This window comes from Pleurodeles waltl, chromosome 9, assembly GCF_031143425.1.
Source record: "Pleurodeles waltl isolate 20211129_DDA chromosome 9, aPleWal1.hap1.20221129, whole genome shotgun sequence".
Taxonomy (NCBI): domain Eukaryota; kingdom Metazoa; phylum Chordata; class Amphibia; order Caudata; family Salamandridae; genus Pleurodeles; species Pleurodeles waltl.
In genome coordinates, this window is record NC_090448.1 from 122,923,220 (window position 1) to 122,948,613 (window position 25,394).

Sequence of the window (25,394 nt, forward strand, 5' to 3'; positions counted from 1 at the left end):
AACACTAGATCTTGAAGTTGACCCTGTGCTTGTGTCCATTGTGTTGCTAGGCACTGTTGTAAGGGCTGCATGTGTAATCTTGCGTTTGGGACAATGGCTATACATGAAGACATCATGCCTAGAAGTTTAATCACAAACCTTACTTGATATTGTTGGTTTGGCTGCATGTTTAATGCTATATTTTGGAACGCTTGTACCCTTTGCGGACTTGGAGTGGCAATCGCTTTTTGTATGTTGAGTGTTGCTCCCAAGTATTGTTGTATCTGGGATGGTTGTAGATGTGATTTTTGGTAATTTATAGAAAACCCTAGTTTGTGTAGAGTTTCTATAACGTATTGCGTGTGAAGAAGACACTGTTGCTGAGTGCTGGTTTTTATTAACCAATCGTCTAAGTATGGGAATACGTGCATGTGCGGTCTCCTTATATGAGCGGCTACTACTGCAAGGCATTTTGTGACTACCCTTGGGGCTGTTATCCCGAACGGTAACACCTTGAATTGATAATGCACGCCATGGATTACAAACCTTAAGTATTTCCTGTGCGAAGGATGTATGGGTATGTGGAAATATGCATCCTTGAGATCTAACGTTGACATGTAGTCCTGTTTTTTTGAGCAAGGGAATCACGTCTTGAAGTGTTACCATGTGGTAGAGATTCAGCGTTCTGAGGTCTAATATGGGTCTCAATGTTTTGTCTTTCTTTGGAATTAGGAAATATAGTGAGTAGACACTTGTTCCTTTTTGATGGTTGGGTACTAATTCTATTGCTTGTTTTTGTAACAATGCTTGGACTTCTATTTGTAACAGGTCTAAGTGTTGTTTGGACATATTGTGTGCTCTTGGGGGCACATCTGGTGGGAAATGTATGAATTGTATGCAATAACCATGTTGGATAATGGCTAGGACCCATGCGTCCGTAGTTATGTTTGTCCAGTTTTTGTAGAATGCAGTAAGTCTCCCCCCCACTGGTGTTAAGTGTTGGGGGTTTGTGACATTGAAGTCACTGCTTGGTTTGACTTGTTTTGGGGCTTTGGAATTTTCCCCTTGCTCTTGGGAATTGTCCATCCCTGCACGTTTCTGGTGTTCCTTGGGCAAGTGCTATATAATGTGTTGCATCTCGTCCCAGTGTGCCCTGTCGTAGCGAGCCAGTAGAGCTTGCGAGTTGGCGATCCGCCACTGATTGGCTGCCTGTGCTGCCACTCGTTTGCCCGCAGCATCGAACTTCCTACTCTCTTTGTCAGGCGGTGGTGCGTCTCCTGATGACTGAGAGTTTGCCCTCTTCCTTGCTGCTCCCGCAACCACCGAATCTGGTGTCAGTTGCTGTGTTATAAACACAGGGTCCGTAGGGGGGAGGTTTGTATTTTTTCTCCACCCTAGGCGTGACAGCCCTTCCTTTCACTGGCTCTTTGTAGACCTGCTTTGCATGCTTGAGCATGCCTGGGAGCATTGGCAAACTTTGGTAGGAACTGTGGGTGGATGCCAAGGTGTTAAATAGAAAATCGTCCTCTATTGGCTCCGAATGTATTGCTACATTGTGGAATGTAGCTGCCCTTGATAGTACCTGCGAGTATGCAGTACCGTCCTCTGGAGGTGACAGCCTTGCTGGGTAACAATCTGGACTGTTGTCGGAGACCGGTGCATCATATAAGTCCCATGCATCCGGGTCATCCTGTGTCATCCCCGTATGTGTAGGTGACTGCATTGGGGGTGTTGTTACCGGGGACAGCTGTGGTGAATGTAGTGGAGAAGGCTGTGGCGAAAACCTTGGTGGTGGTTTTTTGTCTCTTGCCACTTTAGCCTTTGGCTGCATTTCTGACTCCTGAAATGCCAGCTTTATCTTGAGTTTAAATGGAGGAAGAGTTTGAATTTTACCAGTCTCTTTCTGGATATGCAGCCTCCTTTGGGTATGGTCTGGTTCCCCCATACTTATTTCCTGCTCAAATCTATGTTCATGCATTTGGCTGGAAAGTCCTTGCTCTTCCGTGTAAGAGCCTAATTTCGGCTCCGAGGCTGCTTTTTTCGGTACCAAAGGTTTCGAAAGAGTCTTTTTCGGTTCCGAGGTAACCTTTTTCACCTTCGGTGTGTCGAACTCTCGGTGTCGAGATCGATCGGAGCCTAAATCTCGACCGGAGTCGGAGGTCTTTGGCAGTTGTGTGGCCTTTTTCGGTGCCGATGGTTGGTCACAGTGTTTGATGGGTTAAGCCATGGCCTGCTGGCGGTTGCATCCCCTTGGCCTTTATGATCTTGGAGTGAGTCTTGGACGGGGCAGTTTTACTCACAGTTTTCTGCGTTGTCCCCGGTCGCTCACTTTCGGAGTAGTCTGAGTCCATTCCCTGAATGGAGATTCTTTCCTTCTCTACGACGTCGATCTGTTCTCTTGGTGTCGACACCATTTGCAGTCTTCTGGCTCTTCGATCGTGTAGGGTCTTTTTCGATCGAAATGCCCGGCAGGCCTCGCAAGTATCCTCCCTGTGTTCCAGTGATAGACACAGATTACAGACCAAGTGTTGGTCTGTATAAGGATACTTCGCGTGGCACTCCGGACAGAAGCGGAAGGGGGTCCAGTCCATTAGTTTCTACAACGGCCGTGGTCGGGCCGACCAGGCCCTGCTGAAGAGTGGAAGCCCCGAAGGGCCGCCGGAGCGCTTCTACTATCGGTGTCGATATACTAACACTAAACCGGTACCGAGCCCGAACAATACCGTCGAATTTTCGATATTTAGCTAACTTTCCCGATTCGAAATACGGAGCGAAGAGGAACACGTCCGAACCAGATAACGGAAAGAAAACAATCTAAGGTGGAGTTGACGCCCACGCGCAATGGAGCCGAAAGGGAGGAGTCCCTCGGTCTTGTGACTCTAAAAGACTTCTTCGAAGAAAAACAACTTGTAACACTCAGAGCCCAACACTAGATGGCAGGATAATGCACAGCATGTGTATCTGCAGCTACACATGCCATCGAACATATATATATATATTTATATATATATATATACACACATATACACACACACATACATACACACACACACACACACACACACTACCTTCTTACTGAGGGTACTCACTGAGATACTTTTGGCATATTGTCATAAAAATAAAGTACCTTTATTTTTAGTAACTCTGTGTATTGTGTTTTCTTATGATATTGTGCATATGATATAAGTGGTATGGTAGGAGCTTTACATGTCTCCTAGTTCAGCCTAAGCTGCTTTGCCATAGCTACCTTCTATCAGCCTAAGCTGCAAGAAACACCTCTTCTACACTACTAAGGGATAACTGGACCTGGCACAAGGTGTAAGTACCTCTGGTACCCACTACAAGCCAGGCCAGCCTCCTACGGTGAGACCACAGGAAGTGACCTTACAACCTATAACCTTGCAGGAAGTGATCTCAAAATTAGTGACAGCTCTTTTTAAAACCTCAAACATACGTTTATCAGGCCCATAAGTATTACATTTGAGTGAATTACCAGATTGAACAAATAAGATTTTGCTTTGGTTGTGCCAAAAACATGACTCAACCCTGAGGCAAAATCCAGGCCTCAATTTCAACATTTATTTTTTAAATCTCTTCCACAAAGAAATCGACACAAGAAGGAACTTGGCAATACACATGTTCTGCTTAATTGGTTGCAAAGAGTGCAGTTTAAAAAAAATAAAAAATCTAATGGGGCTAAGGCACCTGTTGCTGAGAGCTTCGTATGCCCCATAAATCTCAGGGAATAATAATAATGGTAAGATATAACTCTGGTAATTAACATTTGCTGGAGAGATGAGTGTCATGTCTAGTCCCAGTTTTGAATCAAAGTATCATCAATAAATCATACTATGTTTTTTTTATAAATACGAAGTGGCAACCAAACCTCTTTCCATTGAGGTATTCGCAGGACTACAACAATGGCAGTTTTCTCAATTGTCATAATCAGAATATAGAGGGCGCACTGCCCCACCCAGGCACGGCACTGAAGTGGATCACCTGTAAAATAAGGACAGCACTGATTACAACTCAATACACATTAGGCTCAACATCAGAGTATGATCTTGCATTAAGAAACTTACAGCAGAAGCATATTGCCTAAAGTGCAACAATGCAGGGCATGTGTTGATGCATGATAGTTTGGACATGGACTGCCACCGAGTGACGAAGCACACACACTTCAGAACACATCCACGGTGCAATGCAACAACAAAAATCAAATGAAAAGTGCGCTTCTTCCACATTCCAGAGAGCATGTAGTACTTATGTATGTTTTACCTGCCATGGATATGGCAAGGAAGGCGCTAAGTGAAAACCAAAAGGGGCCATGAAATTTGTAAATTCGCTACGACTTCAGTCAAGCTAATTTGCAGCATTAACACTAGAGTTTTCCATTTCTCCCTTTAGGCAACATTTCTTTTAATCAGATCTCGAAGCCACAAGGTAAATAAAGAACGTGTAGCTTTATTTTAGACAAGATCCTCGTTCTGCTTCCACTAAGCACATTAGTTCTGCACAGGTCACCCGTTGGTTACATATGCTTGTAGTTCTTATAAAGGAGCCCCAATAATTAAACCTGTAAATCAAACTATTTATGATTAACATTCTGAAAAAGAAGCCCTGATTCTCTCCTTCCTAACTCTAACACTGTCAATCAAGATTCCACCTTTTCACAGAACGTATTCCCACCGGTGCACATAACAGCATGAAATCCTCTCTACAGCAAAAGTCGTTATTCTTGCCTTAAGATCATTGTGAAGTATGGAACGGCTTTTTATGTGCTAGAGAGGCAGTTTTTGACTTGTGCCATAGATTGCACCATCAGCTTAATTGATTCACGGTATTTTAATTACAATTCAAAGGTGGCTTTAATTTCTTCTTTTTCTCACCCTTGAGACAGCTACAAGCAGCTGAATGTGCAATTCCCTACCACATTGGATACAAGTTTGTTTATTTCTGTTCTATTTAATTTTAGAAACCAGATGTAAGTTCAAAATAACTTTAAATCAAGGCCACCAATACAACAAGCACATTTGAAATCAATACCTATTTGGTTGCTGGTAAGAACGTCTACATATTCAGACAGTATCAAATGCAGCAGTAACACATACATAGTATGCTTTGAGGATCAATGTCAAAATAATTTAAGGGCGAGTCAAGTACCATAGGATAGATCTGTTTAAATAATGACCCGAGGAAAAAACGGTAAATGCTTCTGAAGATAAAATCATCATCATAGATTAGCTGCAATTTTGCAGGTAAAATATGCTTGTAAATATACATAATCAGTAACTGCACTGGGTTAGATATTTTACAACTATAGTAAACGTTTATGTAGAACATTTACAATTAGAGTTTGTATTAAATTATTGGAATACTGTGATAAATTTAGGATTAGCAATCAGGTCACTATATTTTGCAATAATTTTAAAATAACAAAGGTAATTTGGACTCAAATTATGCAAAAATATGTAATTATAGGTTTAGGATTAGAATGAGGATGACATTTTGAATTTAAATAAATATGGGTTAGAGTCACAAAGGAAGAACATGTATTTTTAGGGTTGATTTTAAGATTAGTATTAGACAACGGTAATCTATTTAAAGAAGGTTAAAAATACGTCATATCAATTCAAAAGGTAAATTATTTAGTTAATGAAAGACTAAAATGCTGCTAACTTTTTTTAAATCTCAACTTTTATTTAACTTTAAAGTGTATGGTTAGGTGTGAGGAACTAAGTAAAAGGTATGGGAAGGTAAATGTGGCAAACTGCTTGTCATTTTAATGTTGTGGGTTGGTACGTAAGGTAAATAGGTGACAAAATTTCTGTAGCAAAGTAAAGAAATGGGGATGTAATGGTAGGTGGAGTAAAGACATACAATCCTTGCAGAGGCAAAACTAATCAGACATTTGTGAATCATTAAACGGATACATTTCTAGAGAATGTTAAAGAGCCCCTAGGCCAATATAATAAAATCACAAGTTGTTAGCCTTGAAATGATCACTCATAGAAGATTCACGTCTAGTGATTTAGATCCCAGGCATTTGCCAGGATTGAGGATAGAATAGGAATGGATAACTGACAACTTCCAATAACAAAAGCCGAATATTGGAGGGCAGCAACTGCAGAGTAAAGACCAGGTGATAAAGAACAATTGGTGCATGACCGAGCACACAGTCCCACATAGAGAAGAACCGACTACAATTCTTTTGTAATTGTTTGACGTTTAGCTTGTGCTCATTTTATCAACCCCTATTAAAGCGGGTCTGGCCAACTACTAGACAGGAGTCTGGGATACATAACAATCAGTAACAAAACACTTCCTTCTCGCGTTTGCGCCCATAGCAAGTACTCCAGAACTTATTTTAGAGACTGGCTGATGAAGGCTGTGTAAGGCAGGAAATAAGGGAAGTTCTCAACACATAACGTAATTCCACGCAGTCTCCTTTGTGCCTTTTCTTGGTCTCTAGTCAGTTAACAGTAGGTCAGGGACTGAAAAGTGTAAGTTCTTCTTACACCTGTATGTGCTCTAGCCTGTCACACCTGTTAACTTATTTATTTTGTATCACCTTGTTCAACAACAGCCTGCAAATATTATTGTGAAAGCTTGCACCAAAAACCTACACAGTGAGTGAATACATTAATTTCCTGAAGAAGAAAAAAAAAAAAATAATAATAATAATAATTCTGTGGCTTTATAGACATTCACAGAAACAATCTTCTAATAAAATACGCACCATAAGGAGCAGCTATCCTTGATCATCATCAAATAGCTCCCACTCCTAAGATGCACTACCTTACAGCCCTTGTTAAACCTCTCGGTGAGAGAGCAGCACTGTATTGCGTTCGGGTCAAATGTGTATTTTAACAAGCAATTGACTAAACTCACCATTTCTGAGCTTCACAGTCTAGTGAATATTAAGGGCATACTTTATTTCTCTTGTTTATTCACTTGTGGTTCTACTAGGAAAACACAGGACTGTTGTAATACATTTACCATTTCTTTATAAGTCACGTTTTAACTGATGTTACCATTGATCTCAGCAAAGAAGGGTGCTGTGTTTGGAACATTGTGCTTCTTCAAAGGAACGTTCTGGAGGGGGTGCTAGGAACACTCAATAACATGCACTAGGAACCCGTAGATGAGCTGTAGAAACCGGATTGCCACAGCTGACCTACAGAGAATTTCTTCTCAATCTAAACAAAGATGTACACACAGTAAATCTTAATATCTACCTAAAATGAGCTACACCAATTGAAAAACAATGTCAATTATGAGATTAGCTAAAAGCGCCCCCCCCCACCCCCCACCCCCAACTCCCTCACAAAACAGAAAAAGACACCTCAGAGGAACAGGAAGAAACAAGCATGGTCATCAACTGGGGGAATCCACCACAGACGGGAGCGGTTTTTTACTGGCATGCCATTTGCGACTTCTGGCATTGCCCTTTCAGTTCATGGTTTAGGCTTCACTGGGCAAAGCACAGAAGAAAGCAAACAGCTCTCCAGGAACCATGTTTACAATATTTATCTCCCACTAATTACCCCTCTCTATGCCCTTTAGCAGCAAATAGGGGGCTGCTAATGCTCTAGGGATGGGACACAAGGAACAACCTCTCAGTTCTTTAGGCCTCACCAAGCTCCTCAACTGCCAGTTCTAGGCTACTGAAGGTACCTAGTGGGGCTTTTCTTCCCTTTGTAGGTCACCGTGACATGCACTTGGAAGAAAAACCCTTGAGCGGCAATTGCCCGTCATCTACAAAGTAGCTTGAAATGGGAAGTTGAATGGGCATCGTCTCTGCAGGTTGACTCCTTCTTCGAGCAGTTTCCTCTTCTTATACTTTATGGCTGCAGGTAAGGATCTATTTTAGGATTGCAGTGTGAGGTCATGCTGTGATAATGTGATCCAGTTTGTGACGGAGGGAAGATAAATATATTTTATTAAATGCACACAGAGTGACAACAAAAGTGTTCCGCTTTGAAAAAACACTGGAGGGTGGTGGCTGAGGTTGTGGTTTTAATACACCACAACAGATTGTCATGGAAACAATAATGAATCTGGTTTCTTTTAAACTTTCCCACGGTTAGGTTTCAGCATTTTTTGTAATGTGATATCTGTTGGCTTGAAATGAATTACTTATCTATGCCAGAAACGTTTCTGTGGTGGTCAAAACGTATTTTAGACTTTTTGAAGTTAATGCTTGTTCGAACACACCCTCCATCAAACTCAAGTGAAGGTGCTCTTTTGCTTGTGCACAGCCTATAAAACATCTTATAGATTACATGAGCATACACGATGTACACAACCTTTACTACCTATCTCCAGGAGCAGTGCACAGTTCCAACTCTCATGGAAAAAAATTGAAACTGTCTACTTTCTCCTGTTGTGTTGTAACAAACAGCTAGAACTGAGCTGTATTGAGCTTTTTATACCACAGGTCTTGGATGCCACTGCATGTGCTGCACCAATGATCGCTACACCCATGGTAGCGCCCAGAAGTAGAGTCTAGATGCTGTCTCCACATGGTGCCAGAACTGCATCAACTTTTACTGCCACTGGATGGAAAACGAGGGATCGTGTTTAGCTGGTGTTTGGGTCAGTGAAACAAAAAAAACAAAAAAAAAAAAAAAAAAAAAAAAAACACACATGCTAGGAGTTTATTAACCACTCTTGGGACCCCCTCTGCTTTTTCCTGACTGGATCTACCAAGTGAGCCAGGCAGCGCTGAGCAGGAAAAATGAACAGCAGAAGGGCCATCCTAAACAAGTCGGGCCTTCCTTACCTAATAGTGTAAGCCATACCATGAAAGGGCCACTAGCATAGGGTTTCCCCACAACAGAGCTAGCCGAGGCGGACCACTGTAAACCCAGTGGCTCCGCTACCACCAAATGAAGCGGAGGAGCTATTACTGTAGTGGGTGCAGATCATTCACCAGCTCATGGCATATGTCTGGTTTCCACCACACTAACAGAGGCCCAAAGCATTTATGTCTCGCACAGCAGCTTCTTCCTCTTGTAGGCTTTTCATCCCCTTAAATATCTACACACATGTTGGTGGCATATTTGGCTAACTGAACTGTATGACCACAGGCATGCTGCCAAATCTATAGGATTTAGGTTCTGCATGGTTCACTCGGCTGCCAATGTTTTCATGGCTAGCAAGTTCCATTGTGACGTGACGGACTGGGACAATCAAGTCTGCCTCTTTAATGTTGGTGATTTGAGTAGCATTGGGTTCTATTCAGGTTGTCTGTTACTCTTAGTGCATAAAGATCTTCCGGTCCAGTCACTGAGTTATAAGCATACACAGCGGTTGAGAATGTGAAAGAACTAGGGGCCATATCTACAAACACATTTTCCCATAGACACATAATGGGTAAAACCCTTTGATACATCTGGACCTAGGTTTTAAAGAGCACAAGTAAATGTTTGCCATTTCTCACACCATATGCCAGGTTGGCGGTAAGGGAAAAGAGTTTACAGGTGTTCTGTACAATCTGGCCAGCAGAGAATTTCCCTTGGAATGGTGTTTGGGATCCTGGCAACACAACTGGGGCATTTCTTCCAGTCACTGGTTGCAAACGAATCTACTCGGGGAAAGGAAAAAAATAAAATAAAAAAAATAAAAAAATTGTAAGAAAAGGTGCCTCCTACTCTCTGCATTAACTGACATTTTTAAATGGCATTTCAATCTGAATAACTGTGCTGTAGTGTGCACTTCTGGCCCTATTATGCAACAATGTGTGCTTGTCTGCTAACTGCCTACTGACAAATCTTGTGACAGCTTTGACAGCTCCGGCAATTTGAAGCCCCCACATTTGTTCCAGTAGTACTTTGCTGCAAATTGTTTTATCTCAAAATGTTTTCATCTGGATGTGCATCGCATTCTTCTGTAGGTGTATTTCAAAAACTTTAATTGTAGAAACACTGTTCTGAGTTCACGTATGTACAATGAAGGTTCAGGTTCCAGCCTCTGACCCTTTTCTGCAAGATCGATCATATGTGTTCCTCACATCATCAAGGATGCATGTAATGTGATGTAATGTAATTGTCATAGTCTACTACGACGGCGAAAGCTATCTGCATGTGTAAGTGTATGTTTGTACATCAGCATAGTCCATCTTCCACCCGTATTGTGACCCGTACAACAAGTGACCACAGCCCTTCTCTAATGGTCTCATGTATAGGGTTGGTAGACTGACAGTCTTAGGGTGGTCTTCCCCAAACCTTTTGCCTGCTTGCCACCAAGTTTGATGAATTAGTTTGGTTGGCCTTAGGACTCTGTGCACTTTATCACTGTTAACCAGTGCCTGTGCCCTCCCCCTAAAACATGGTTTCATGGTATATACATAACTGGAATATTTAATTTACTTATAACTCCCTAGTAAAGTGCACTACATGTGCCCAGGGCTGGTAAATTACATAATAACAGTGGGCCAGCAGCACTGCTTGTGCCACTCAATCAAGTTGCGCTTTAGAACATGTCCCATGCATGTCATTGCAGAGCTACACTGCCATGTCGACTTGGCATTTAAAATCCCTTGCCAAGCCTTAAACTCCCCCTTTATTACATATAATTCACCCATTAGGTAGGCCCAAGGTAGCAATAGGGCAGGGGGCTGTGTAAATAACAGGCTTAATTTTTTACATGTCCTGGTATTGGAAAACTCTCAAATTCGTGTTCCACTACTGTGAGGCCTTCCCCGTTTATATAAGCCATAATTTCTGATTTGGAAGGGGTAGACTCATGATGTTTAGTACCTAAGAATGATAAATGCTCTTTAGTGGTAAAGTCAGATTTATTTTTAGAAAGTAGGCATTTTCCTTCTTAGCCCTGTGTGCCTGCAACCTGACTACAATACATGTCAGGTGCGGGGTGGCAGCTGGGCTTTGTGCATTCCCTCGGGACAGCCACACACAAAGGGAGCTTAGGGGTGACTAATGGGCCAGATGGGAGGGAGGTGCTGGACAAAGCCTCACACTTACACCAGAATAGGATGTGTCGTGTCCCCGTACAAAGGGCTTCAAACCCCCCTATAGTGTGTCTGAAGCCAGGGCAGAAAAAAAAAAAAAATCTTTTTGCACTTCAAAGACCTTTCTTTGAAGTCATACTCACTACAAAGGCACAACTGGGTATTACTACTGGACCTCTGACCCCACCACCTCAGTACACTTCTGGACCTGTAGATACTCTGCCAGGAAAAAGGGCCGCTGTCATACAAGGACTGACACTCTGCTGGACTGCTGCTCTGGAAGAATTGCTTTCTTGCTCTGCTGGTGTGCTGACCTGCTGCCCTCCTTGCCTGGGTGAGAAGGACTGGACCCACATCACTTGAACTCCGAACTAGTGTGTCTCCAATGGCTTGCTGCTTTGCCTTCTGATTGAAGTTCAGGGACATAAAAGACTTCCACAACACCTGCTCCAGCGTCTGGACAGCCATCTACGAGTCGGTCCTACCATGTGGTGTCCACACAGTTCTGGACCCTTGGATAGTGGGTTTAAAGAGCTGTTCCAGCAAAATCCATGCATCGCCATAAGGACTCAGAACCAGAACATCTCATTTGCGGGCACTTTGCCAGCATTGCAAGGATAGATCGTAGACTGTGTGGAGCACCAACTTAATTCGACGCATAACAGTTGTTCCGCAGCTTGGGACAAACCACATTGCCTTTCTTTTTGGACCGACAACGATGTATCCCCCTCGCCTGCACCCCAAATCTAGTTTTTGATGCCAATGTAACTAAGGTACTTTGCAGAGCACCAAGGCTAGTCCTTCTATCACACCTGTTCTCTACTGCGGTCGGCCTGAACATTTGACTTGGGCCTGGTTCAGCATGACCAGATATCCCCGGTTGGTGCTTTTGGCTTCTAAGCTGTATTTTTTTGTATTCTTTTTATTAAGTTATACAACAGTTTACATCCACGTCAGGTAGACAATAACACACCTCAGCATTAACATGTAAGCAAAAGATTTAGCCTGACATATCACAACTAATCTGCTAACATCTTATTCAAATGAACTAAAATACAAGTGTCGTCCCCCTTTTATCCTCTGTCCCCCAAAGCTTCCATGGAAGGCCTATCATACTCTTTTCATCAGTGTTTGTTAGAATGGTCTCTTTCCGGTTTCAGTCTGCCATAGTGTCCTTACAGCAGATAATGAACACAAACCCTACACCTCCCAGTGACCAGTTGTCACTTTCCATCCTCTTGCGATAAAGGGGTGTCGCGTAGGTTATCATTATCCTAATGAGACTACTGGATTTGGGTGGTAGAATTGCCTTGACTGCAGGGGACTGAGTCTGAACCTAGTCCAGGTGACGCCCGTCAGCCTAATCCAGGTTTGTTCCGGCAGTGCCTCATCTCCACCCAAGAGCAGGGATGATTTGGGCAACCAGGCGCATGACATAAAATGACTCCTCAGGGGAATCGTGGTCACTGGGATCTCATCCGTTTCTCTCAGTTACATTAGTCTCACGTATGCAAGGACAATCAGAGGCAGGATAAAGTTCAATAAGGTTTTATTGAAGTAACTGCATCTTAGATAATAAAGCATGTATTGCAATAACTAGGATGATGAAGCACAACAGGATTAAAAAAGTGACAAGGAGAGTACAACACAAGAATAACGCTACCATATTGTCACTAGGATTTGTATAGATAGTTCCTACCTAGGCTATGTTGGAGCACAGCATGTTAAGCTCCAATTCTTCCCTTCAGGTTCCCCCTAGGAAGACTTCATCCCTCATACCTGAGCAAGAGGCCTGTAGTCTACATAAGCAGCTGCAGCAAAGCAATCAGCATACAGTTGTGGTCATCTGGCCGGAATCTCCCACTAACGTACATAGGTCAAAGTAGTGTTTTTATAATAAAACAGCTGATGTTCCAAGAAAGGATCCCCAAGTAAGAGTGTGCATGTTTCTGTGAATAGTGGAAACAACGCATGCCACTTTTGGGGCAACCTATCTTACTGCAGCCTTGAGAAAAGCAGAGTGAAAGAAATGTCTCATTTAAGAACGTAGTGCTGACCTAAGCAAAGAACAGCTAGATAGAGAAAATAAAATAAGACTGCAAATGTGGCAACTGTTAAAATAATATAACAAAGCTAGAATAAAACATGTCTAGGTTTAAGTGCACAGCGCCAGGCCTAGTTTGGCTACAATAACGTGTATAAAACTTTAGCTAAAATAGCTACACAACAGGGGCACTTCCCTGTTGTGCACCCTTTTGTGCAAGCAGTGCTCGTGTCATCTCTGCCCAGGCTATCAATATTTCTAGTGTCTTGTCATCTATCCTTGTCCTCATGTGAACTTCTTCAGCCCCTGCCCACTCCACCATGTCGGACTCTCATTCTTCCCTTGTTGGGGCCCTTAGACCCAACCAGTGGACTGCAATACATCGCTCTGCGACTCTTAGGCCTAACGTAGTGTAACGCCTGCTATGCCTTTTATTGGGATTCTGAGGGAGAAGTGCCAGACATTTTTCTATTGTCAGCGGACTTCCTATCCCATGGCCACCCTCAGCTAAAGGACCTTCACGCAATAATCCCGTACTAAGGGCAGTGCCAGGTCATATGAATCAAATAAGCGAATTCCTCCTTGCACCTCGGGCAACTCTTATCATTAGAGGTGATAGATAGGTCATACGTATAAAATGATATTGAATTAGTTTAAATCGGTAGCATTCTGCCACTACCCTCATGGCTGTATGTATTTTGGTACAATCCGGTGAAAATAATGCATCCCCAATGTGGTGTTGCCAAGTACTTTCCACTAGTAGTGGTTGTAACCTCCTGTCATAGCGCAATGCCTGGTACAAATGGCATTGCACTATGACAGGATGGTACAAGCTTACGTTTCCCCCCCACCACCATCGTAAGCAGCACAACTAGTGTTTGAGATGGTGCTAGTGCCTCCAGGAACGTGGACCATAATTGTCTAGCTATTGCAGCGTCATTTACATATTGTAGAAAGTGCCCTGCACCCAGATTAAACAACTCCTGTGCCTCTTGCAATGTAATAAATCTACCTGCAGGGTATAAGTAAGATAATTATGCAACCTCCTTCTTGCGATCACGTCACCATCATAGTATGCGTCATTTGTACAAAAGGGGGCAGAATCCAGATATCCATATCTGGCGCATAATGCGCTCTCTTAAGAACCCTTCTAACTGCTCTCTCCCATATTCTACCCACAAGTCTGATTACATGGAGAAACGTGGGGCAATCCTCTGCCCTTCATCAGTAGCTCCCCTAACTGGTAGTTCACATGAAACCCCCTCAAAAAACCCCTATCCCCAGCAAGGTCCTCTCCCATTTCTTTTCCCTATCCAAAACTGTATGGAGGCTCTTAGTTTCGCAATTACCTTCCCCACATTGAGGTCATAGAATTGTTTCTCATTATGGCTGATATGTAGGCCTAAATATTTTACTTTGTCTGTCTTTCAGGGAAGGCCCGCCCAGGGCATATTCTCAGGCAGTTGACTAGTCAAGCAGCCCAACGGGTATGAAACTTATTTCATTACATTCACCCCAAGTTCTTGCATTACGTTCAAAAGAATCGGGACCGATATGTCTGGCCGTCTCAGGTATGTCATGGCATCATCTGCATATAATCAAACCATATGTTCCGTGGCTTCTACCATTATCCCCCGTACTTTAAGGGTTTGTCGGACTCTACATGACAGCAACTCCATTGCTATGGCAACATTAAGGGAGACAGAGGGCATCCCGGTCTGGTGCCACTTTGGAGGACAAATTCCTCAGACATAGTCATAGCAGACATTTGTACTCTTGCTCAATGGTGTATGTATAGTAGTCTGATCCAGTAATTATATGGGGAGCCAAGTCCTGCTCTCTCCAAGACCCTCCACACATACACTGTTTCGGGAGTCAAATGCCTGCTCTATATCTAAGAAGGCCAGGATCAAACGTGGAAGGTAGGGAAGAAGTCGGGCAGCCAATACATGACTAAGGAGCTTAAGGTTGACATTTAGCATTGATATAGAACGGTATGACCCTGTTTCTAACTGGTATCTCCCTGGCTTCGGTATCAGCAAAATCAAAGCTTCACTCAATGAGCAAGGGAGTTCCTGTCTTTCGTACGCTTCTGCATACACCTCAACCAGTTTGTCCAATAATATAAGATGAGAAAGACTTATAACATTCTGAGGGTAAGCCGTCCCCCAGGCACCTTAGCCAATTTTATCGCTTCTAAAAGGTCCTGTTTGGTGACAGGGACTGAACAGGAGCTGGGTCAGATAATTCAATAAGTCTTACTCCCTTCCTTGTAGCTGTGGTTTCGCATACACTTCACACATATGTGCAGCAAATACCTCATGTATGGCTTGTTGTGTGTACATCTCATGACCGCTGCTGTCTTTTATGGATAGTATAAGCTGTGGTGCCGATTACGATCTAATTAGTCTGGCCAATAGTCTGCCCGCATCATCCCCCTTAAACATACTAACGCTATCTAGCTCTCTTCCTCTGGTGTTTTTCTAATTGATCCCATAACACACACAGTTTATGTCTGTCCCAAGCCGTTTTTAGGTATGTATAAGTGGCAAGCTGCTTCTCCAGTTTCTCTAATTCAGCCTCCTGTTTGGATAGGTCTTGTTCTCATGTGTGCCATACTCTGACCAAGGTGGCTACACACAGCCCTCAGATGACCACCTTCATGGCGTCCCTCTTTATAGCTCTAGCCCCAACTGTGTCCCAGTTTTCTTCAAAATAATGAGTTAAGGAGGTGGCTATTGTGTCAATCAGGGATTTGTAAAGCACGCTACAACCGTGAGGGTTTCAAGGCACTGAGGAGGGGAGAGGAGAGAAGTTGGGGGAGGGGAGGTGCTGCTACTGCTCGAACAGCCTGGTCTTGAGAAGTTTCCTGAAGGTAAGGTCTTTGGTCTGGCGCAGGTGGGTGGGAAGAGTGCTCCACGTTTTGGCAGCGAGGTGCGAGAATGATCTACCGCCGGATGGAGTTCTGCAGACGCGTGCGAGGTCGGTGGAGCGGAAATGCCGGGTCGGGGGTGTAGAAGGAGAGTCGTCTGTTGAGGTATTCTGGTCCAGTGGTGTGCAGTGCTTTGTGAGCGTGGGTGATGACTTTGAAGGTGATTCTCTTGATGACTGGGAGCCAGTGCTGGTTTTTCAGGTGGTCTGATGTGCCAGTGATGGGGGATGTCCAGGATGAGGCATGTGGAGGCGTTCGATGCGTTGCAGCCTCTTCTGGAGTTTGCCCGTGGTTCCTGCTAAGAGGGCATTGCCGTAGTCCAGTTTTCTGCTTACGAGGCCTTGGATGACTATTCTTCTGGTTTAGGTGGGTATCCATTTGTAGATCTTTCGGAGCATGTGGAGGGTGTTGGAGCAGGAGGAGGAGATGGCGTAGACTTTTTGGGTCATGGATAGCGAGGGGTCCAAGATGAATCCTAGGTTGAGTGCGTGGTCGATGGGAGTTGGAGCAGTTCCAAGAATGGCAGGCCACCAGGAGTCATCCCATGCGGAGGGGGTGGAGCCGAAGATGAGAACTTCCATCTTGTAGGAATTGAGTGTGAGGCAGCTGCTCTTCATCCATTTGGCGATGGCCTTCGCCAAGACCTACCTCCACGAAGGAATGGAGTCCTTGGTGAGGGAGAGGATAAGCTGTGTGTCGTCTGCGTATGAGATGTTGAGGTTGTGGGATCGAGCAATGTTAGCGAGCGGGGCCATGTAGATGTTTAAGCAGGTCGGGCTGAGGGACGAACCCTGGGGTATGACCAGAAGATTTTGGTGGCCTCAGAGCAGAATGGGGGGGCGGGCTCTCTGGGTTTCTCAGTGAGAAAGGAGGTGAACCAGTCCAGGGCTCGGTCACGGATTCCAGCATTGCTGAGGCGTGAACGTAGGGTGTGGTGGCAGACGGTGTTGAACGCAGCAGAGAGGTCCAGGAGGATGAGGGTCGCGGTTTCGCTGATGTCCAGTATGGTTCTGATGTAGTCGGTAGCGGCGATGAGGGTGGTTTCGGTGCTGTGGAATCCGGATTGGGAAGGGTCCAGGATGCGGTTCTTCTCTAGGAAACGGGTTAGTTGTCGGTTGACGGCCTTCTCGATTACTTCTGCTGGGAAGGGGAGCAGGGAGGAAGGCCGGAAGTTCTTGAGGTCCTTTGGGTCCGCATTGTTTTTTTTTTTTAGGAAGGCGTTGTCTCCGGGAAGGTGGCGGACTCAAAGAAGCAGTTTATGATCTTCCGTAGTTGGGGTGCGATGACTGAGCTTGCTTTGTTGAGGATGTGGCGAGGGCAGGGGGTCAGATGCAGAGCCGGAGTGGATGGTGTTCATTATTTCGATTGTGTCATCGTTGGTCCAGGAGAGCAGGAGGTTGGTCAGAGGTGAATCTGTGGTGGTGGTGGTGGTTGCGGGGTTGGGGAGGGGTCTAGCTGCTGTAGCTGTGGTTGATGTCTGCAATCTTGCAGAGGAAGTAGGAGGCTAGGGAGTCGCAGAGGTCTTGGGATGGCAGGATGTCTTTGGCGTTGGAGAGTTCCTTCGCAATGTTGACGGGGATCCAGGAGAGCAGGAGATTGGTCAGAGGTGAATCTGTGGTGTTGGTGGTTGCCCTGGGGGTGTGGGTGGGTTGTCTAGGCGATGACGTGGATGTCTGCAATCTTGCGGAGGAAGTAGTAGGCTAGGGAGTCTCAGAGGTCTTGGGATGGCGGGATGTCTTTGGCATTGGATCTGGGGTTGGATACTTCCTTCACGATGTTGAAGAGCTTCTTGTGGCTGTGTGAGTTGTTGTTGATTCGGTTGTTGAAGGCGGTTCTTTTGGTGGCTCAGATGAGTTGGTGGTGTCTGCGGATGTCGTTTTTGAAGGCTGTGGTTGTCCAGAGTCTGATCTTGGCACCACTTTCTTTCGAGTCTTTGGCAACTTTGCTTAGATTCGTGGAGGTCGGCGGTAAAGCAGAAGGCCTTTCTGGTGGTGCATCTATTGGAGGGATTCTTGATTGGGGCAAGAGTATTGGCACAGGTCTTGACCCATTGCCTGAAGTTGCGGGCAGCTGCATCATTGTCGGTGGTGTCGATGGGTGGGTTCTGGGAGAGGGTTGCGATAAGTTGGTCTTTGGTGACCTTGTTCCAACTGCGGTGGGGATCCATTGTGGGTGGTGGGGTGTTGTGGGTTTCTTGAAGGAGAAGTGGATGCATTGGTGGTCTGTCCAGTGGAGTTCAGGGTGTGGCTGAAAGAGACGTGATTGCTGGCGGAGAAAATAGGGTTGAGTGTGTTTCCTGCGGAGTTGGTTGGTGTCATGACGAGCTGTTAGAGGCCAAGGTTGGAGAGCAGGGTGGCAATAGGGTTGTTTGTGTTCTCGAGGTGGAAGTTTAAGTCTCCGAGGAGTATGTAGTCAGTGGATGCGCGAGCGTGCGTGCTGATGATGATGTTGGTAATGGAGTCGCTGAACTGCTGTTGTGGGCTGTGGGGCCTGTAGACGAGGGTCCCTCGGAGGGTGGTGTTTGGGTCAGTGTGGATTTGAAAGTGCAGGAGTTCGGTGGTGCCGAGGGTGTCTTCGGTGTTGGTCGTGATCCTGAGGGTGTTCTTGTGGATGATGGGGATGCCTCCTCCTGGTCACAAAATACCTCATCGGATAGGAATTTGACATTCAATTGCCACAGTGGGGCTTTAAGCGGTTGCCTACGTAAGGAATACCTCAATAAATGTAGTGTGTGGTCAAAGATGTAGTGAGCCAAATATGTGACATCAGAGACTCTATGTGCTGCAGTCGCCTGTAGAAAAAAATAATTAGGACGACTGTGGCCGGGGTATGGCATGAGTATGTACGAGAGTAGGGGTGTCGATGCCACACACTGAACAATCCCTGTGGGGTCTAATATAATGCTACTATAGCACAGGGTTATACTCCCAACGTGGGGGGGGGTATCTATCTGTGTCCCGTCTAACACACAATTAAAGTCCCCTGCAGGGATGATTTCCATGTTGGGAGAAGCACAGCCCGAATCACTGACCCCAGAAAGTCACCATCCTCCGCATTAGGCGCATAAATATTAATAAAACATAAGGCGTGTGCATCCAATGTTCCCTCAAGAATAGTGTATCAGCCTTCCAGATCTGTAACAACCCCAGTGGACTGGGAGGAGGTCCCCAGAGACATCCAGATAAAGGTTCTTCTCGCACACCCAGAGTATGAAGTGGCGATTACCTCTCCACGCCACCTTTTCTGAAGTGACTCAAGACAGTTTCCCCATAAGTGTCTCCTGAAGGAATGCCATTGTTTTTGAGGTATGAAATGACTTATGTTTCACCGGGCTCCCAAGACCCCTCACTTTCCACGTTATGAATTTATATTGCAATTCTATTTTCATTCTAGCCAGAAGGTGTAGCTTTATCCCCAACTCTAAGACTTGTGACGCTGACACACATCTCTTAATCTTGTATCTCTGATCATGGAAGCTCCTCCTTTACACATGCACTGAGTAAATAACTGCAGATGTAATCATGAAGAAGAAAATTTTAAAACCCATCTGCTTGTAAAAACAAGTGTAATAATAAACAATGGTAAGTCCTGACCCAACTCCACCCACCCCACTCCCTCGGGCAGTGGGCTACGATTCTCTGATGCACAACCATTCCCTCAAGAGGTTGGTAAACCCCGTCCCAACTCCCCTTCTCAGGAACTAGTTTTGATTTAAAGTGATGTTTAGTGTAGAAACTGTCCACGACCCCTCGGCTCTGCTCGTCGTAAACTCGCAATAGAAGCTCAGCAATCTACAGAAGTCTGGGTGTTGGACTCCATTGATCCAGACTATAGTTGGCGCCCTGTAAAATATTACCCATCATTATAGATGTTCTCCATTTGAAACACTCAGTAAGGCCTGTAAGAGCTTATGCTCTCGCCTCAGTCCTCCCCCTCACTCCTCATTACCGGTTACCCCAGATCTCCAGTCTCCTGTCCCTTAGGGCTCCTCATCCTAACAAAGTGTCCTCTTCTAGGGATTCTGGCAGCTAGCTCAACTGGGTATAGGGGTTTTGTGTTTCAATTGGGAACCTTTTGGAGTGCAGTATCCTATCTTCAACAACTAGGATGCGTTCCACTGTTTGTTTCTGGGGAGTCCCCTGTTGCTGTGAGGTTGCTTTCCATGGCCTGTTAGGCATCTGATTGTTCCTGTATCATGAGTCACTCCTTTCTCTGAAGTGCTCCCCTACCTAGACCCAAAGAGTCCATCCAGTCAGCAGCGTCTTGAGGAGTTTTGAAGAAGTGAGCCTTCCTCTCATATTGCACTTGCAGCCGTGCATGGAAAATCAAGCTGTAGTTGATATTTTGTTCCTGCATCCTTCGTTTGATGAACAAGAATCTCTTGCGGGGATCCTGGAATTTCCTGGTGTAGTCCAGAAAGATCTCTACAGTAGTGCCATCAAACTGCGGGAGACCATGTGCTCAAACGTAGTGAAGGATCCAGTCTCTGTCACGATCATTAAACAGCTGTGCTATTATTGCACGTGGTGGTCCCAGGAGTTCAGTCCATTTATATTAAACTATAATTTTAGGGGTCTCAATAGACTATTACTTCCACAGCCTCCAAATTCAGCTTTAGAAGCAGTAGTAACTGGTTGTATCTGAAAGGTTTGGGAAACTGGAAACTCACGACCTCCCCAAAACCATTGCCGAAAAGGCTCAGTGGTTTATACGCACAAGCTTGGAACAGTGTTATCATAGCCGCAGGACTCTAGTCTATCCCTCTCAATGGTAACCACCGCTGACCCTTTCAGCAAATTGAAAGTTACATTTTCCATCCACACCAGACAACGAAAGGTGGGACAAAGCACAACTTCTAACACTCACTGATTCGTACACATCAACTTAATTAGAATAGGCCTAAAGTCCAAAATCTCTAGGGCCTAGCTCCAGTTCAGAATCTTTGTTTTCTCTGAAGCCACTTGTTGCTTCTGAATCAATGGGAATGAAAAAGAATAAATCAAACATGGCATCAAAGGCATAGAGAATTGTGGGGTTTAGGTTATAGTCGGTCACTGGAGACATGTCTAATGTCGATAATCACTGTCGGAAATCTCCCCTGCTTTGCAAGTGCCCCCAGGTTTCGCACTCTTCCTGGACACCAGGATTTTGAATTTTTTGCTACGTGTTTGAACTTGGTCATCTCAGAGGTTTGCTGGGCAAGGATTTGAGAAATGCCAGTTTCAAAATGGTAACCAGTGTGCTTTTTATGGGACTAGATTGCAGGCTGAGCGCAAGAGGCCAACTCTTTACACACACATTTCTAATTTTAACTGAAGAATGCTACCAGTGAAAAACCTTAATGCGGTTATCTGCTGCAGCCTTTCTTAAAATGGTAGTTTCCAATATTGCCTGTTTGTACAGCAGAGTTCACAAATGACTAAACGTAGAATTTGAGCACAGCTGATTCAATATCTATGATTTATATCACAAACCTGGCATGAAGAATGTGATTCCACCCAATTATCAATAACATTTACCGTATTCTCCAAACCGAAGTGAATCCCATTGCCGCCATTCGACGATAACACCGACTGTCCGCACGCCAGCATAGATGATGAGCATCCCTAACGTAGCATCGAGCAAGAAGTTAATTAGGTACCTGCAGAAAAAAAAAAAAAATGCATTCACCTTTTTTCATCTCAAATTATGTATCTCTTTCCATTACAATTCTAATTCAGAGTGTGGAAAGTGTTACTGATTTGAGGAAGTGCCAATCATAATACATCAGTTATATTAATTGTTTGACAGCAACAGCTATATAAGCAAACCGATTACATTTTTAACATAATTGCAAAACATTCAACTCCAATTCTGTAGGTCTTCATTGAAAAGACTATATGTATATAATGTGTTCAATTTTGGTAAAATTAAAATGTCTTGATTACGCCAAACCTAAAAAAGTCCGTGTTCAATGAGCAGTTCGGGATTTAAAATTATAAAAGGAAGTCAGCACTTATCATTAGATTCAAGAAACGTAATTATTCCTACAGTTAGCCACAGGGTGGCGCCAATAGACAGAAAATCCGTTTCTGGTGCTTTTTTTCTTGAAGTGTAACGCATGACTAGGCATCGTTGCAGAGCCATTGAGTCATGGTGCAGTGATTTGCAACGAGGCGCTTAATGAAGAAGAAATTGTGAACTCAGCCAATTAATTGAAACTGGAACGGTTAACAGTCACGGCTTCGTTGAAGGCTTGTTGGCTGTAATGGACTGTGTTTGCGTCTCCAAGAGGGTCAACAACGTCTATCACGTTGGCAAACGTTGTTTACCTGCTCCGAGAGAAGGTGGGCAGTACTGGCCGGGCACAGTCAGCTCAGACGCATCCTTCCTGCAGAATGTAGAGTCTTCTTTGGGGAACGGTTCTCCACGGGTGAGGGCAAAGGGGCACAACCTGCCCGCTGCCCTTCTGAACCAGGTAACGTATGTGTCAGGTAAACGTACTATTTACTAATGTTGCAACGTGTTTATCAACTGTCTCGTTTATTTAAGGGTGTTTACATTTTTTAACACGTTCATAAGAGTTTTAAAATGATGTGCATACTCTTTACCAATATTTCACAGTATTGAATATACTGTTCTGGTAGGTACACACGGAGGTTTCAAGTATTCATTGTGTACAGTGGGGCAGTGTGCATAAGTGACACATAACATCACACGCCTCAAACTATTTTACAGCTGAACTTTCTCATTGGAGTTGTCAAATGGTAATTACAGGTACGCAGGTGTACTTAAATGTCACGCTGCTCGATGCTCACTCCTAAAGGATCTCTCAACAAGTGGGGTTGCAGCAAGGCAAGCATCCCACACCTGTTTGAAAATGAAAGTATCTCTGCAAAGACAGCTGAAAACCGCGATACTTCAGAGGGGACTTTAAAACTGTAGTTAAGTTTAGTTTCCCAGCAGATGGCTTGCTGTTTCTTACCACACGTTTGCTTCCAAAGGTCGCATGCCTACTTAAAAACGAAACTCTTATCCCACTGCAACCCTGCATGAAAAAGTAATCTTTATTTAATATTTCATTTTTCCGCTCCATTCCTATGACTATCTCCTTTCTTGTGTCACATGTCTGCCCATTAGCACTGGAACTACGGGTGTGGGAGGTGCCGCAGTACCCCCATAAAACCTGAAACAATTTAGAGGAAGAATGAGTAATAGAGGGGCCTTTGAAATGTTTATTTTCTAGCAGTATTTTTGTGCTTTAAGAAAGACTGTCAAATATCACCCATGCCTTTCCTGAGGCGGTGTTACTAGCTCTAAACATCGTCCCCGCACCTGTGTGCCTAACTGCATCAATGTCTTTCTCTGAAACCGTATCCCTGCAACCTCACATCTCTTTCTATCAATGGTTTGCTTCCAGCATCCTCATACTAGTGATCACATATAACTTAATGCACCGGAAAGAACCTGAAATGAATCCATGGAACAGTTTCCTTGAGAGCACAAGAGTAACCCACACAACCAATAAGCTAACTACTAACTCCAAGTTCCAGAGTAAAGTGCTACCGGCCATAAAGTGCTTCAACGCCTCATCAGGAGGTAGTAAGTGCTGCAGAAATACAACTTTTCAGTTGCTTTCATTCCAATGCTCTTCACCGTGACGTACCCTTCTCACCAGTGCCATCAAGCACAAAGGAACGAGCAGCATGACAAGCGGGACCAAGATAGAGGTTTTACTCATAAGGAGGGGGCGCTTATGCAGATGGTTGGAGTTAGGGCCAGAGAGCTAAACGTTGCGGTACAAAAGATAATGAAACTTGGCCAGTGCTTTATTTGAGCTGGTGGGGGTCCTCTGGCACGGTTTTTTGGGAGATCGGACTCATTTTCAATCACCAGGCCGACTCAGAACAAGAAAGGAAAAACAGCAAAAAAGAAAAAAAAAAAAAAAAGGGGGGGGACAGAAGGAGGAAGAGTGATGGAAAAACAGTGGCAATGGAAGAAAGGAACCTATGAGAGCGATGCAGAAATACTGGTGGAAAAAAGAAGCATAAGGCGAAACAAAGACAAGACAGCTTTGGTAACTGGCAATGTAACAATTCAGCTGCGGTGCCAGTAGGCTTCTTACAAACTGTAGGCACAGCGCTTAAACACTACTTGGAAGGCGGCCAGGATCTGTTGGAAATGGGGGTGCAGTTGTGAATGTCTTTAGGCTTCCGACAAAAAGGCTTAAAGCATGGCCTTCCCAGGGAGGCAAGGTTCTGGTGAAGCTGGGGCTAAAATACAGTGCAAAACACATAAAAAGCACTGCTATGCATAAGGAAACAAGCATTTGCAATGCAATGGGCCTCACTTTTGCTCCACTTAGAGTTACTGGTATTGTAAATTCCTAACTGGACTTTCCTTGCCACATAAATGGAAAATGGAAAGTAAAACAGTTGAAATAGGCAAGCCAATTCAAAGCACCATGGCCGCCATGAGCATGAGCGCAAAAGAGACACAAACGAAAAAGAAGTTCACTCACAGTCAAATTTAATCAGAAATCGTGCAATTACCTATGTAACAAGGTAAGTCTGCAAGGCGGTAACAAAACCTCCCCAAGGAGGGATAAACGTAAAGCATTTACCAATGATAACAAAGGATTTTTGAAAGGCAAGCCCACGAACAAATGAAAGTGAGGGGCGTGCTGTGATGGTGGTTAAAAGCCCACAATACTTACAACAGGTCAAAGAGCTTGCATGCTCGACCTAACAACTGGATTAGAAGGGAAAGGATACTTTCCCCTGAATTTGAGCTTGAAACAGTGGTAAGAAGGCACTGCGGTATTAAAAGATTAAGTGACCTAATGGGGTCGATAGGTTTTTCAGGCTGGAAGATTCAGCTGGAACTTTCTTGGAGGAACACAAGAGAATAAGGTGTGCCACAGAAGCCTGGCAAGCACATTTGGCATTAACTGAAGTGATTGGACCATTGGGTGGTTACAGAATTACCCAAGGTGGGCCGCTCAACGCCCCGCAGAGGTGTAGGATGGATGAGGGGTACCGGAAAACTAAAAATAAACACCACTTTTTTTATATCTAACCTCCTTCCCCTTACAAAACGGTTCTGAAATTTGGCCACAATGTATTAAATTGGTAATGCAATACTAGGAACGGTTTCTATGGTGTATAAACAAAAAGGTAATTACTTAATTTAATGCTTTCAAATAAAGATCATCTCACAACGAGTTTGGTTGTATCTATTAATCTTTACACCATTGAATTTTCTATGACCACTGAATTTTTCTCTGTGGGGGCTTCTATAGCATAACCATAGGTGGAAAGCAACAGGCCACCGTGTAGGGCATCATGGGTGGACATAGAAAACAACAATAGATGAAAGAGAGAGAAAGAGAGAAAGAGAAAGAATGAGAGAGAAAGAGAAAGAGAAAGAAAGAGAAAAAGAGAGAGAGAGAAAGAAAGAGAGAAAGAAAGAGAAATCGGCTTTGA

General features: G+C 44.3%; 1 protein-coding gene and 1 long non-coding RNA gene across 2 annotated transcripts in view; one reads left to right on the forward strand and one right to left on the reverse strand.

Annotated features, from left to right (window-relative positions):
* Nucleotides 1-25,394, reverse strand: part of LOC138259004 (musculoskeletal embryonic nuclear protein 1-like) — a 287,666-nt gene that overhangs the window by 188,078 nt on the left and 74,194 nt on the right. Inside the window, exons 4-5 of the mRNA XM_069206382.1 lie at nucleotides 21,450-21,571; nucleotides 3,866-3,978 (exon numbers count right to left, since the gene is read on the reverse strand). Of these exons, the coding sequence (XP_069062483.1) occupies nucleotides 3,866-3,978; nucleotides 21,450-21,571 (235 nt within the window). The remainder of the gene's footprint in view (nucleotides 1-3,865; nucleotides 3,979-21,449; nucleotides 21,572-25,394) is intronic.
* LOC138259005 (uncharacterized) overlaps nucleotides 22,147-25,394 on the forward strand; it is a 65,123-nt gene continuing 61,875 nt past the window's right edge. Inside the window, exon 1 of the long non-coding RNA XR_011198619.1 lies at nucleotides 22,147-22,387. This is a non-coding gene — a long non-coding RNA (uncharacterized lncRNA). The remainder of the gene's footprint in view (nucleotides 22,388-25,394) is intronic.